This window comes from Nilaparvata lugens, chromosome 6, assembly GCF_014356525.2.
Source record: "Nilaparvata lugens isolate BPH chromosome 6, ASM1435652v1, whole genome shotgun sequence".
NCBI lineage: Eukaryota > Metazoa > Arthropoda > Insecta > Hemiptera > Delphacidae > Nilaparvata > Nilaparvata lugens.
In genome coordinates this window covers 64,360,277-64,376,930 of record NC_052509.1, presented here as the reverse complement: position 1 = coordinate 64,376,930, position 16,654 = coordinate 64,360,277, and the positions used below count along the sequence as shown (strand labels likewise).

General features: G+C 35.9%; 1 protein-coding gene across 2 annotated transcripts in view; it reads left to right on the top strand.

The window, feature by feature from the left end:
- Positions 1 to 16,654, top strand: part of LOC120352084 (protein henna-like) — a 44,711-nt gene that overhangs the window by 24,998 nt on the left and 3,059 nt on the right. For both annotated transcript variants that reach the window (XM_039431661.1, XM_039431662.1), the window contains exons 4-7: positions 4,010 to 4,172; positions 5,451 to 5,647; positions 10,497 to 10,759; positions 14,929 to 15,158. In XM_039431661.1, the coding sequence (XP_039287595.1) occupies positions 4,010 to 4,172; positions 5,451 to 5,647; positions 10,497 to 10,759; positions 14,929 to 15,158 (853 nt within the window). The remainder of the gene's footprint in view (positions 1 to 4,009; positions 4,173 to 5,450; positions 5,648 to 10,496; positions 10,760 to 14,928; positions 15,159 to 16,654) is intronic.

The following is a 16,654-nucleotide window of genomic DNA, read 5'->3' as shown; positions in this document are numbered from 1 at the left end:
CCGCATGGTTAATCGACTTACATCTCACTGGTCACAAATAGAATGCATACTAAAGTGCAAGATAAATTACTTTTAACATGAAGAGGAGAAACCTATTTCTCCCTCCACAGTTTGTAGCGTGGACACAGACGGACATCCTGCGCACAATTGGTTGCGCTGTGTCATTTTGCTTCATGTTCTTGTGATGAAAACATCTCTGTGACATACACAAACCAATATACCTGATGACCAGTACACTACTTGGAACATTGCCAGCAGTAGATGGAGGGGAGTGTTGCCGCGTCGCGTTACAAAGCTCTCTCACTCAAACACAAAAGAAGGAGAATGCTGCTAGGTAGTGGGAGTGATTAGTGGAGGATAGAGCATCGGACCTCTCCGTCTTCGAGAAAGAGCCGTGTTAAAAGTAATTTATCTCGCACTTTAGATCTCTATGAAAGTCACTGATATGACAGATGATATTAAAAATCGTGCCTTAGATGAAGGAAAGGATAGGCATAATAGTGATTTCAATAGTATGAATCATTTATGAATGAACAAGGTGAGATAGATAGGCTGCCTTTATTTTAACCTGGAGGGCGAAGTTAGGGCGCAGCCGTCCCTCTCTGCCACTTAACCCTCCTACACAATTCTAATGCATCTACATCAGAACATAAGGAAATAATCTCTTAAATAGAATTATAAGTAATATGATAAAAAAGTATAAATCAATAATTGAGAAAAAAACAATTTCATTTAATTTAGTAGAATATATTTTAGACTGAAAAAATAAATAAAAAAATAAGTTAGAAAATAGAGTTATAGAAAGTTTTCAAGCAAGAAAAAATAAAATTTTACGCAATGAAATATCGCTGATTATCTTCTTATCTAAATTCAACTTCCCTTTATTACTCAAATGTAATACTATAGTGGAAATGTCCAACTTTAATGTATTTATTGTTGTTGTTACTCTATTTGTTAAGGCTGTGCAAAGGCTAAAAATAAACTTTCTACTGGTGATATTTTTCAAAGTTTTTTGATTTGTATATTATCAAGCTATCAAAATGAAAAAGTTTTCTCAGGAAAACATTTTTTTCCGATTATTACTTTTTGAGATAAAAGCGCCTAAAGTTTAAATTTTTGGGACAGAACATTTCAAATTCGGTAAGAGACTCAAAGGATAAATTCTTCATGGTATTGACAATTGATTAAAACAAAAATTTTCTAAAAATATAGATTTTTAGAAAGTTATTCAATTTACTGAAAATTACCAAAAATAGCTTTTAGTTGAGTTATAATTAGTCATTTTTGGTAAATTGAATAACTTTCTCAAAGTTTAATATTTTCATTTTTTTTTGTTTTAATCAATCAGCAATACCATGAAGAATTCATCCTCTGAATCTCATGGATTTATCTCTTACCGAATTTGAAATGTTCTGTCACAAAAATTTAAACTTTAGGCGCTCTTATCTCTAAAAGTAATAATCGGAAAAAATGTTTTCCTGAGAAAACTTTTTCTTTTTGATAGCTTGATAACATAAAAATCGAAAAACTTTGAAAATATCACCAGTAGAGAGTTTATTTTTAGCCTTTGCACAGCCTCAATATTTACCATAATTACATGAGCATTGTGTATGTACTACTGTAGAAGTGTGTGACTTGAACTTAATGTTATCTTATAATTATTGACCTTGTCTAAGCTGAAAAGGCTTTTCGACTGTAAAATTTTATTTATTTATTTTATTATTTATTCAACATCCGTAAAGGATAAGGTACTTGAAGAAGAACATGAATGAATGATATCTGATGAATTTGAGGCCCCTGACATGACCGAGGCTCTTAATGACTGCTTTTGGGCAGCCCGGACCGACAGTCACGTGTCCATCCGAAACAAGGGAGTGGCCCGAGAGAAATATCTGGCCTCCCCGAGATTCGAACACAAGGCCTCTGATTTTATAACATCCCACTACAAATAAATCAAGAATTCAAAAAAAGTATTCCTTATTTATTATACGGTAATTTGCTGTTGACAACAGAATCTGTTCTATCCTCAACAATAGGCTACTGTAGTTGATTCAACAAATTCAACATTTTGACAGTACCAGCTATTTACATTCTTGAATGTCTTATGTATGTGAAAATTAATTTAGCAAGTATTTCTGTAAATAGCAACGTTCACAACCATTACACAAGAAATTCTGAATCTCTTAGAGTGAACCAGTGCAATTATGCAAATACATTGAACTGCTTTAAGGAGTTTGGTATAAGAGCTTATAATAAGCTTCCTGCACATTTGAAGGAGCTAGAAGTGGGTAAATTTAAGAGAACCATGAAAAATATTTTAATAGAAAAAGGCCCGTATAGAAAAGAGGAGTTTTTAATTTGAGGGTATTTTTGTTTGCAGTTTGTATGCTTGTGTTTGAATTTTTATTCCTATGAATATAGATACTTTTTATTTACCATGTTAAATTTATTATGACGATGCTATACATTTGTATATAAATGTTTTTCGCAATAGAGAAATCTTGAATCTTGAATCTTGATTAATTTTCAATTAAAAAACTAAAATAAAATTGACTGATAGAAATTACTGAGATTTTGCAATTATTCAAATGCTAATGAATTAAGAATTATTATTGAACGAAAATCCAAATTAAAATAATGCTGTATTCTCGTTTAATGATAATTATTTAAATAAAATTCATTTAAAGATGGAAAGCATTAAAAAATAATCCTTAATTACATACAAGAAGCATTAAAAATAGAGAGCTTAACAGAAAAATAGATGCGTTTGTCCATTATAGAATTATTCTACATCTTTCTCTTCAAAATTAAATTTTCTACAAGTTCTGTAGGAAAATATTTTGTTCTTATTGTACATTTAATATACTGCTTCAAACCTTAAAGGAACTTGTTTTTCGGGACCAAGTTTTGCGTATTTCGTCACATATTTTAAAAAACAACTGTAGCTAACGGTCTGGAAACGGTTTTACAGTATTCAATTTCTCAGTTCATTTTACAAATAGTACGCTGAATTTAACATCTTAATTAACAGCCAACAAATACCCGTAGTGCAGGGCAACTGATATTTAGACGAATTAATCTTCCTCTCTAACTTGGTAACGAAGCATTTTCGGACCTATGTTAATTAGAACTTTTTTCTTTTTTTGTGTAGTTGAGAAGTTGATATTGTGGTAATAAATTATTCATATTGAATGAGATCATTTTGACAATTTCTTAGTCTTCTTCATTCAACTTTTTTTCTTCTTTTAATGTGAGGAATCTCACATAATCCCCCTGGCTTATGGGCACTTTTTTCAGAACACTGTATACTGTAGTACTCGTATTCTTCTTGTAAATTGTTGGTTTCTTATTGGAATAAACTTAAATTATTATTGAAACATGTTTTTTATGTACATAATTAAAAAGGCAGTATTATGAATACTGATCACTTATTTACTTACAGTATTACATAACTATTATATAATATACAGCATGTTACTGAAAATAATATACAAACATGAAGTACCCTTTTATTTTAAATATTTCAAACAACTACAGTAGTTTCTAAAAAATAACTTATTTTTAAAAGGTAGCCCATAAAAGTGAAGTGATTTTACAGTATATTACCATAGATAAACACAATAAATATATAGATAATTATGCTATTGTTTCTGTATGATATTACCATAGAGAAACAATAGCATAAGTAGATATCCCAGGGTATAGGGAATTTATGTCGCAACTTTTACTGTTATCTCAAGCCGATTACTGTTGATTATTGTCAATTTTTACTGTTTTGTTGGGGTGAGAGTGTATGAACGGCACAATATGAGAGACTACCAGCGTCATACAGCTGCATGGGAAAGAACTACGTGAACTATGGGCTTGGGATAACAGTAAAAGTTGCGACATAAACACCCTATACCATGGGATATCTACTTATGCTATCGTTTCTCTATGATATTACTCATAGTATAAATACTGTTTACTTCTATAGTGTTTGATCAGTATTCATGTGAATGATTGTCAGGTACTGTACCCTGGTTTCCGAGGAGGATCCGAGAGTTGGACAGATTTTCCGACCACATCCTGTCCTACGGTTCAGAGTTGGACGCCGATCACCCGGGTTTCACCGACTTGAAGTACAGAGAGAGAAGGAAGCATCTCGCTGATTTGGCCTTCAATTACAAACAGTGAGTCAAAACAATAAGTCAAAACAATATTTTATTTATTTATTGTATAAAATACTATAATCATAATACAATTATGACATTGGAGGAAAAACTAGGCTGAGCCTGTACTATTTCTCTCCAAAATTTTTGATAAAATGTTAATGTTGTCCAAAAGATAAGGTTATGTAATCACACACTGCTTCGTCACTTGATTTCTGGTCCAGGAATGATGATTTAAAATTTTTAATTTTGAAGGTTGATTTCATACTCTAAACGAATTACAAAATGAATCACAATAAATATCTTATAAAACTTGACTTAAACATAGCTAAACTTATTTGTTCCAAGTTGATAAATTTGGTTTAATTACCGTACAAATAAACTTATTGGTTTCATTTTTAAAAAAATACGTTATCCACTTCAACTGGACTTGGACAAATTAGATAAACTCAGTTCATAGTTAATATACCTGGTTTGAATACGAATAAACCTGGCTTCAAGTTGAAAACAATGAGATATCTACTAAAAATTGACTTGAACATAGCTAAACTTGAAAACTTGGTTCAGAGTTGATAAACTTGATTTTAAGTTGAATAAATTTGGTTTGAATTCAAATAAACTTCTTTTGAAGTTGATTAAACTTGGTTTTAATATGAATGAAATTATTTCAAACTCAAATAAACTTTATTCAATGGAAACATTTGACTTAATTTAATGGGTTGTGTAACATAAATGAACATAGTTTATAAAAAACATTTAAACAAATAAGTGTATAGTGGTTGAAATATATTCAAGTACAGTAGTTTGAAATGATTATTCCATTATCTGTGTCTTGAGTAAGTAACAATAAAATTTCTGCTCAAAATTTTCTTTTTAATTCAATTATGTTATTAAAATTATTATGCTTTCAAGTGTTTTTTCGGCTACTGTTGTTAACATTACAATAGGATTTAACTTAATTGTCTTCTATTTAATAGTCGTTCTTGCAGCAAGGTGATAATGTTTTAATTTGATTTATTCAGAACTTTCATCACTAATTATTCTCAAAGAGTGTTCTCGGACCAAAAATGTGAAGTGCATGAAATAGGCCTACACATAAACTTTTGGACCATATTAAAATATAACTTTGAAAGAGGTACCATAAGCTTGATTTTGCTCTTTTAGATTATGATATCTGTTTTCAGTTATTATTTTAATAATTGTATTGATGAATGAATGATTGATTGATTTTTCTACAATTAGTTTAAAAACATCATTCTCATTCACTTCAAATTTTACACATTTTCAATTGTTTTGCAGTGGCCAACCCTTACCGCACGTAGAGTACACCCCGGAAGAAGTGGCCACTTGGGGTTTGGTGTATAAACAGCTGACAAAGCTCTATCCCACTCACGCCTGCAAGGAGTTCAATCACATCTTCCCACTCCTGGTTGAGAACTGTGGCTTCCGAGAGGACAATGTGCCTCAGCTTGAGGATATCTCCAACTTCCTCAGAGGTACAGTACTCTTCTATTTTTATTGATTTATTAATTTTGCAATAATTCTCACAAGTTGACAACAACTTTAAAAATACCATCAGAAATTGAATAATAATAATAATAATATCGAATGACCTGGCTGGCTCAGGTCTGGTGTCAGAGTTTTCAGGTCGCAACTGATCAATTTCAGGGCCTCTGACATGACCTAACGACTGCTTTTTAGGCAGCCGGGACCGACGGATTAACGTGTCCATCCGAAACACATTAATTAAATTGAATTATTCCTTTGGACAATCTTCGTTTCTCTCAGTAACTCCCATTATAGGCCTAAATAGTAAATAGTGAAAAAATAAATTTCTTCATTTCATGTTCGTCAAGAACAGAAATAGGTGTCATCCAAAATGAAAAATATTGGTGAGCACACCATCAATCTTAGTTGCTTATTATTTAATTAATGAAAGTATATTCAATTCATTTGTGATTGAGTGAAGGCATCTAACAAAACCACAAGAACCAACGAGTGAAGCGGAATACAATAATCTGAAGTAACATTAATTAGCAACTAATCGTGAACAAATTTTATAGACATTCCTGCAACCTTCTCCTGAAGTAGCATACATCCATTAAATTTAACTATGATTAAATTCCACACCAGAGCAAATGGATGATGGAAAAGATAATGTCTCTAATCAGTTACTCATACTTGACCTCAATAGTGCACGATTGTCCTTTTTGGGGAGATTCAATTCAATTCAAATTCATATTTTAATTTTCAGAAAGTACATTTTACAATACATTCCCCTGAAATTACTCCTCTAATATGGAACAAGTCCGTGTTTAGAGTGTAAGGGTCTCATTTTCTTCGCCCTTCCTATTTTATTTTGGCTGTGGAATTTTATTTCAATGAAGACATGAAGATAGTAAAGTGAGTCGAAAATGGATTTTGTTATCAGCGTTCAGCCGGCCGAATCTTATCTTCCTTTCAATCCAAACTCCTTATTGTAGTAATGGTACCGTAGTGTCCTGCTCTCATCCTTTGATTCAAATCCTTTGTATTATCTTGTTTTTGCAAGGATTAAGTTGAAATCCTTGTTGTTTTCAATCGATCAAAGTCCAAACCCTAATCTAGACTATAAAAGGGGAAGAATTAAATCAACAGCTCATTCTTTCAACTGCTGTGGCTGACGAAAGATCGTACTACGACTTCGAACCCACAGTTGAACCGACTTTGATCTTCATTTGCAAAATTCAGGTTAGTTTTGATTTGGCTTTTTGAATAGGTCCCCGATTATTTTTGCTTTGCCAAATAGTAGTTCATTTTAAACAGATTCATTAACAGATTGCTTACTAAATTGTTTAATTTATTACAGTAATTTAATTACTTTTCTTTTTATTGTTAACCACTTAACCATTTTCCTTCTCAACTGCTTGAACTTAGAGAGTTAAAAAAGTAAATTCGTATGGCTTTTGTTGGTGGGGAGTCCCTTGCGGGAAGGTCCCACCGCCTGAATATATAATTTAAGCCGTCAATGGGCCTTACGACTGTCATACTTCAGCCGGGACCGACAAATTAACGTGCCCATCCGATAACACGGGAGTTATTAGGTGAGATCAGTTGAATCAATTAGTCGATTTTGTTTGTATAAATAATAAATAATAATCTATTTAGGTATTTATTTAATAATACCCTGTCTCTCTTCTTTAAAGTATTAGTTGTTTAGCCAATCGCTCCCGCACCCGCATACGATTTTATAAAAGTTTATTTTGGTTAACTGATTTTATTAGAACCCCTAGACAATATCCGTTCAATAGATAGGCCTATATCCCAGCCGCTATCCTTGACTTTGTAACTCCTGAGAGGTCAAAATACGCTCTTCCGAGTACGTTGGACAATTGAAAAAATAATTTCAATTATTTCTGAGAAACTTTCTCGCTTTCACCACCTACTTATCTTTTGAAACAAAAAAGTTTCTAGCATGTCAAAAATTTAGTAAATTAGCAAAAATTAGTAAGGGACTCTTTGTCTTAAGATATATTGTAAAGTATGTACCATTAAACGTAGCAAAATCTGTATAGGCCTACTTTTTTCTCTGATTTACACTCATCTTGTCTATTGTATTGAGCTTTGGGGAAGTACATCTATTGGAATATTGGAAACACTAAAAAATTTCATTTTACAGAAGCGTGCAGTACGGTATTTGGCTAAGCTTGATTACAATCACCCCTGTAGAGATGCCTTCATAGATTTAAAAATTCTAACTTTACCATGTATTTACATCTACAGAGTTGTTCTTTTTATTGCTAATAACTTAGGCTCATTCAAAACGAATTCTGATATACATGGCTATAATACACGAGGTAGTGGCAATCCATGTATTTTAAAAAAGATCTGTATACTTTTCTTGCGGAGAAAGCGTATTATAGTGTGGAAGAGTTCCTCACTGATAGATAAATATTGTTTATTTCATAATGTCTGTAGTATTTAATACAAGTGGCTGGTTTGCTGGCTGTGCCGCTGTGACATGCTTATTCATATGACAGTTTTTAGGCTATTTGAATTATTATTCTGACGATATACAAGGTGCGGCAGGAACGATTAAGCAGTTTGTTTCCATTGTCACATCAGCTGTGATAAAGTTACAAATTTCCACATGGTCTGTTTTTGTTTCTTAGTTAACCCCATTTCAGTAGCCAACATGATTTGGACCGGTGCTCATCGTGGTTTTGCCGTTCGCGCTTATTATGAGAACAATAAATCTGTGATCGCTACACAACGAGCTTTTCGACGACAGTTCAACATTCCACGCAACAACGCCGTTCCGAATGCAAACACAATTCGGTCATGGATTCGGCAGATGGAGGAAACTGGTAGTACACTGAAAACAAATACACATTGTCGTCGCAAGTCCATTAGAACGCCAGAAAATGTGCAGAGGGTAAGAACAGCATTCGAACAATCACCGGAACGCTCTGCTCGACGACATTCTCTTGCATTGGGGATTTCAGACCGCAGTTTAAGAAGGATTTTACATTTCGATTTAAAGTTTCATCCTTTTAAAATAATGATTGCTCAAGAATTACGCCCAGTAGACTACGCCAACCGACAAAATTTGTGTGAGCAAATGCTTGCTCAAATCCCTCCACATGCAGCTTTTTTAGTAGTGACGAGGCACATTTTCATCTTAGTGGGTGCGTGAATAAGCAAAATTTTCGCTACTGGGCTGAAGAAAACCCTCGAATTATTCATGAAAGACCTCAACATTCTCCTAAAGTGACGGTGTGGTGTGCCATATCACAATTTGGCGTGGTTGGCCCCTACTTTTTTGAGGAGGAAGAAGTGACCGTGACAGTGAATTCCCAACGTTATGTTTCGATGTTGAGAAACTTTCTGCAACCCAAATTAGAAGAGATGGTTGAAGAACACGGGCTGGCGGATTTGTGGTTCCAACAAGATGGAGCTACTGCTCACACAGCTCGAATTTCACTAGACGTTTTGAGAGAGATGTTTCCGGGACGCCTAGTCTCTTTGAGAGGTGATGTTGGGTGGCCTGCGCGGTCACCAGATCTGAGCATTTGCGACTTTTTTCTTTGGGGATATCTGAAGGAAAGGGTTTTCAAAGGCCGCCCTCACACTCTAGCAATGTTGAAACAGCGGATTATTGACGAAGTGAATGCCATTCCCCGCGATATGTGTGCAAGAGCTGCTGAAAACTTCAGAGATCGCCTTCAACAATGTATTGATGCTAACGGTCGCCATCTTCAGGACATAATTTTCAAAAACTAAGTAATATAAAATGGTATATTGAACCGCTTCAGAAAATAAAAACATGTTTCCATTATATATCCTGAGTCACTTTTTATTACTCCTAAAAAATGCTTAATCGTAGCTGCCGCACCCTGTATGTTAAGTTTTTGTGATATCTTTTTATAGATTTTGTGTATTGTTTTACAATTTATTGAAAATATTGTCTTTTGACTTTTTTAAATTATTGTAAATATTGACTTGGCCTGTACTTTCTTGTATTGTTTATGGCTTAATAAATATCTTTATCTTTATTTCATTTTTTCCGCTCGAAATGTCTCGACATTGACGAACATAATCATTAATTAAAAAATAACTATTAGTCGGATAAGAATGATCCAGACACCAATAGAAAGGAGACATTCTCTCCGTTTATTCGATATAAAATACAAATATATATTATGCATTACGACGCCCCATGATTCTGAGAGAAGTGATATTCAAAATAAAAACAAATCTCCGTGATGTTTCCAATTTTATCATAAAAGTTAAATTTCCTTTCAATCCTTCAACCCTGAAGCTTTTTTAGTACTACTAAGATATCGGGGATGATACTCTACATCCAATTCTGAGGTTGAATTAGAAATTTGAAAAAGTTGCAATTTTACACAATTTGGCAACCCTGTAATTTCTTTGGATGGAGGGCCAAGTCTCAACTTATTTTACACAAACTTATTATAATAGGTCTATAACATCATAATATACTTGACTTCTTAAATTGTGTTAAGCTGCGTACACATATTCGCGCTTCCAACCAGCACCGAGCACGCTCCTCCCTCATACCGCCCTCGTTCCGCCCTCGTACCACCATCGAACCACAGTCGCACCGCCCACGCACCCATCATGAACGTTATGGAAGATGTTAGATCTTCTCGCGTTCCCCGGTCGAACCACTGTTGCTCCCCGGTCGATCATCAATCGCTCTGCTGGAGTGACGTTCGGTTGCGGAGCAGAGCGAAAGTCTGTACGCACCTTAAGATTTTGTAAAATTAGATTATAACTTTGTCCTAGAAACCAAACCTTAACCTGTTTCTTGTTCTCTACAGTTCTGTTTTCATTTTTCAGACAGCACCGGCTTCACCCTCCGCCCAGTGGCCGGTCTCCTGTCGTCGCGCGACTTCCTGGCGGGGTTGGCGTTCCGCGTGTTCCACTCGACCCAGTACATCCGCCACCCCTCGGCCCCCCTCTACACCCCTGAGCCCGACATCTGCCACGAGCTGCTTGGTCACGTGCCCCTTTTCGCCGACCCCGACTTCGCCCAGTTCTCCCAGGAGATAGGGCTGGCCTCTCTGGGTGCACCTGACGATTATATCGAGAAACTTGCTACTGTGAGTGTAAACCGAACTCAAACATTCTCTACTACGGTACTCTTATTTATTGACCGAGCGAAGTGAGGTCTAAGATTCAAGTCGATAGCATTTCTCTTTATGTTTATCTATATATATATATATATATATATATATATATTATATATATATATATATATATATAAAAGCGAAATGGCACTCACTCACTGACTGACTGACTGACTGACTGACTGACTCACTCACTCACTCACTCACTCGCAGAACTAAAAATCTACCGGACCAAAAACGTTCAAATTTGGTAGGTATGTTCAGTTGGCCCTTTAGAGGCGCACTAAGAAATCTTTTGGCAATATTTTAACTCTGAGGGTGGTTTTTAAGGGTTTAAAGTTCGTCTTTTAGCATGTATATTCTTCTACTCCCAATCTCTTAATTATAATTGAAATTCCCATATCATATGTTACTATAGAACTATAATCTAGATAGAGTACCTCTTCGAAACAGTTGTTAACTGGCAACTAAATTAATAATTTTGTCAGGTTGGCATTAAGTTCAGTTGACTTTGTTAGGTTGGCACCAAGTTGAATATTTAAATGCATTTATCGCGGGAAAATTGATTGGGCACTGCTACTTCAATCCTGGGAATATTATATTACTAGCCGTCAGGCTCGCTTCGCTCGCCATATCCGTTTAGCCAGCCGTTTAGTCTGGACCCCCGACTGGATTGTCCTAACATATGATAAAGATGCCCAAATGAAAAATGCAGGCGAGCGAAGCGAGCTGATCTCATTCTTGGACGATCCAGTCGGGAGTCCAGGGGGCGGAGCCCCCTGGCTAGACGGATATGGCGAGCGAAGCGAGCCTGACGGCTAGTATGTTTATATTTTTGTTTATATTTTTGTTTATATTCATGTTTTTATGTTCCGCATTTACAGCAAAACGCAGCAATAGATTTTAATGAAATTTGACAGGTATGTTCCTTTTTGACTTTCGCGTCGACGTATACATACATTTTTTGAAATTTCGCATTTTATGGATAATACAAGAGGAAAAGGAGTCTCCTTTGAACGCCAATATTTTCGTAAAAATCAGACTTTACAATTAGTCATCATAAATCAGCTGTCTAGTGGACGATCAAGGTGCGTACAGACTGTCGCTCTGCTCCGCAACCGAACGTCACTCCAGCAGAGCGATTGATGATCGACCGGGGAGCAACAGTGGTTCGACCGGGGAACGCGAGAAGATCTAACATCTTCCGTAACGTTCATGATGGGTGCGCGGGCGGAGCGACTGTGGTACGATGGAGGAACGAGGGCGTTACGAGGGCGGTACGAAGGCGGAGCGTGCTCGGTGCGGGTTGGAAGTGCGTATATGTGTACGCAGCTTATACTACCCGTTCAAAAACATCGAACATCTTGAAAATGTATCTTTCCATCAACGTTGTAGACAGTTGCAGCCAGACCTGATAACAGCGCTCACACTCACATTCCGGGACGACACGTCACGGTACGATAGGACAGAAAGCTTCATGTTTATTTAGGGTTTTTTCTAGACATTTTAAATTGATAAATTATTTATTAATTTTTGAGAAAACATAACAACAGGTCAATAATGTAACTTACTGAGCGCGAGGTCTACTATTCACAGAACTACTAGTTTATATACAGTATATTTACAATGCAAACGACACTAATGTAATAAAATTGGTAGATCAAATAATAAGGGAGTCCTTGTGCTATTTTTCTTCCAAATTTGTAGGTGATAGGTGTCTCAGATCTTCTTGTTGTTGTAGTTCTTGTTCTTCTCCCTCTCCTCCTCTTCCTCCTACTCCTCCTCCTCCTAACACTCCTCCTCCTCCTCCTCCTCTCCCCGCTCCTCCACCTCCTCCTCCTCCTCTTCCTCACCCCGCTCCTCCTCCTCCTCCTCCTCCTCCTCCTCTTCCTCCTACTCCTCCTCCTCCTCCTCCTCCTCCTCTTCCTCCTACTCCTCCTCCTCATCATCATCATCATCCTCCTCCTCCTCATCCTCCTCCACCTCCTCTTCCTCCCCCTACTTCTCCTCTTTTAATTTAAGAGAGGAAATTCAATTAAATTTTTATCATAGTACGCTTCCTCAATATTCACATTCACCCTACCCTTCTCCCCTCTCTCTCCTACTCCTCTTTCTCCTCCTCCTCCTCCTCCTCCTCCTCCTCCTCCTCCTCGACCTTCATTTTCTTCTCTATCCATTCTCAATTCTTCTTTCTCACCTCCTCTTTCAACATGTTGTTATCTTTCTTTTTCTTTGGTGTTATTTTTTTTCTCCTCTCTAGAGAATATTTACTGACATCTGTCTCTCTCTCTTCTTATACTTGCATCATATTTTTATTATATAAAATTATGATATTTTATATCTGAATATAAATATATCTGATATCGTATATTTGAACACTGTAGTTTCTGTAATATTGTTTTATCCATTTACGATACAAATGACACTGATGTAGAACATTGGTAGAGACAATAATAAATTAGTCTTTGTGCTATTTTTATTCCAAATTCACTTGATGAAACAGTTCAAGGTAAGGTTAGTTTTTTACGTACCAATTCCTATACAAATTAAATGAGAAGACTAAGAAATTGTCAAAAACCACAGATTTTATTGAAAGTTAGAAAGACCTGTTTCGTTTGTTATACCATTGTCAATCTCTGATTGTTTACCAGAGATTGACAATGGTGTAACAACCGAAACCGGTCTTTCTAACTGTCAATAAAATCTGTGGTTTATTTTCAATAAAAACCATAGATTTTATTGAAAGTTAGAAAGACCTGTTTCGTTTGTTATACCTTTGTCAATCTCTGATTGTTTATCAGAGATTGACAATGGTGTAACAACCGAAACCGGTCTTTCTAACTGTCAATAAAATCTGTGGTTTATTTTCAATAAAAACCATAGATTTTATTGAAAGTTAGAAAGACCTGTTTCGTTTGTTATACCATTGTCAATCTCTGATTGTTTACCAGAGATTGACAATGGTGTAACAACCGAAACCGGTCTTTCTAACTTCCAATAAAATCTGTGGTTTTCGACAATCTCTTAGTCTTCTTATTCAATATGAATAATTACCACAATATCAACTTCTCAACTACACAAAAAAAATCCTATACAATTTTTGATCTCTATAGATTATTTTCTTCTTCAAAGTTATATCATAGAGAAACAATAGCTTAACCCTAGAGAGACACACTGGGGTGTTTCACACCCCAGGGATTTTTTTTTCTGTTCTGCAGTTGACAATATCAAACAGATGGGAATTTATGGCAAGTCTAAATTAGGTTTGTAGTATTGTCAACTACTCTCCACCACTTCCAGTCAGTAATAGCATTCTACAAGGTCACCAGCTCATCTTGTTCTTCGTTTGGGGAGTCTAACACCCCAGAGTGTCTTTTACGTAGGACTTTTATCAAACACTTTCATTACAAAGATTTACTTGTATTGTCACTACAAATGTGGTATGGGATGATGGATCAGATTGGAATAAATGCTATGATTCTCTACAACTTGAGACTCAAAACAACAAAATGAAGAGACGTGAGTTTTTGATGAAGTTATCATTGGCAATGATCAAGCCACTCGTTCAAACCGGATTAGGAGCTCCAACACTTAGGCGGAACATACGTACTTCTAAAATTAGTATAAATATTGTATTAATATAAGTATTGTATGCACTTGGAACAAAAATGATTAAGAAATGATGAAGTATGGTCTAAGTACTCGTTTTTTTCGTATTTTTCAAAGAAAAATGCAAAATTAAATTGGGGTGTTCAACACCCCAGTGTGTCTACTGTGTTAGCATAAAGTAAGTGTGTCTCTAAGTAGATATCCCATGATATAGGGCGTTTATGTCGCAACTTTTACTGTTATCTCAAGCCGCTAGTTCATGTAATTCTTTCCCGTGAAGCTGTGTGACACTGGTAGTCTCTCATATTGTGCCGTTCACACACTCTCACCCCAACAAAACAGTAAAATTCGACAATAATCAACAGTAATCGGCTTGAGATAACAGTAAAAGTTGCGACATAAATGCCCTATACCATGGGATATCTACTTACGCTATAGTTTCTCTATGGTTATATCTTGTCCATCATGTTTTCCTGTATTACTGTGCCTATTCTGTAACTGTAATATTTAAATTCCCGACTATTGTTTTGCAGTGCTATTGGTTTACAGTGGAGTTCGGCCTATGCAGACAGAACGGTCAAATCAAGGCATTCGGTGCCGGACTGCTGTCCTCTTTCGGCGAACTCGAATACTGTCTAAGCGACAAACCTGAAATCCGGCCATTCGACCCGCCCAAGACCGCTCTGCAGAAATACCCCATCACTGAGTATCAACCAGTCTACTATGTCGCCGAGAGTTTCGAGGATGCTAAGGAGAAGATTGTGTAAGTATTTGCATGGAGAAAAGTTAGCATAAGAAGATATCCCATGCTATCGGGCGTTTATGTTCTAAATTTCACTGTTAATTCAAGCCGATATGCCTATAGTGTGGTCCACGTAACAATGGCAGTGGATAAAGATAGAAGAATAGCGATGCCGATTCTCTGCATTAATTAATTATATTACTACTGTCAAAAATACAATTCATCGTTGTGGACCTAGAAAAGGATAGTACCAACGGCTTTGTCAAATGATAGACAAGGATAGCAAAACTAAAGTTGATCAAATACTGTCATTATAACGTGAACCTCACTATAGTAGTTCTTTTACTTTCCTTGCCCTATTACCATAGGTAAGGAAAGTATTGCTTTCCGAAAAAAATTAAAGTACCCTAATTTCATGTTTTCTATACGTTTCATTACTTTCCTTGCTCTATTACCATAGGTAAGGAGAGTATTGCTTTCCGAAAAAAATTAAGGTACCCAAATTTCTAAATTTCTATACGTTTCAAGGTCCCTGAGTCCAAAAAAGTGGTTTTTGGGTATTGGTCTGTATGTGTGTGTGTGTGTATGAGTGTATGTGCGTCTGTGTACACGATATCTCATCTCCCAATTAACGGAATGTCTTGAAATTTGGAACGTAAGGTCCTTACAATATAAGGATCTGACACGATTTCAATCAAATGCGATTCAAGATGGCAGCTAAAATGGCGAAAATGTTGTCAAAAACACGGGTTTCGCGATTTTCTCGAAAACGGCTCCAACGATTTTGATTATATTTATACCTAAAATAGTCATCGATGAGCTATATCAACTGCCACAAGTCCCATATCTGTAAAAATTCTAGGAGCGCCACCCTATCTATGCAAAGTTTGATTTTAGATTTCCAATTATCAGGCTTCAGATACAATTTAAACAAAAAAATTAAAATGTAAAAGATTGAGCATGAAAATCTCTACAATTAATGTTCAGTAACATTTTCGCGTAGAATTGAAAATAAGCTCTACCTTCGAGAAAATGTGATTAGTCAATTGCAAATTATTGTTGATTCTATTTAATCATTCACTATGAAGAGATATCAGACCTCGTGTGTCTCCAGCGTTATTGCCCTGTCACCAGCTGGCAATCAAATCTTTGAATAGTAGACTTGAGATGCGCGCGAACACTAGCGTCAGGTGATCAATTTTCATAACGGCAAGGAAAGTTGTGTGAGTGCGCTACACCAGATTTTCTTTTTGATAAGACGGCTTCTCTGATTGGTTCTCGTGGGATTAATCAGGATTAAAATTTAACCGGCTTTTGTGCAACCGGCACTCAGTATGATAAAAATTCCACGTCTTTAACGCGCTCCCATTGGCTGATTTTCGCCACGCCCTTCTAATGGTTGATGCCCAATTCCACGACAACTGAGACGTCGACCAATCACGTGAGAGTAGTACAACTCCTTGCTCACAACGCTCTCTAATTGGTTGATTCATTTACGTAATTTAACAAACTCAATT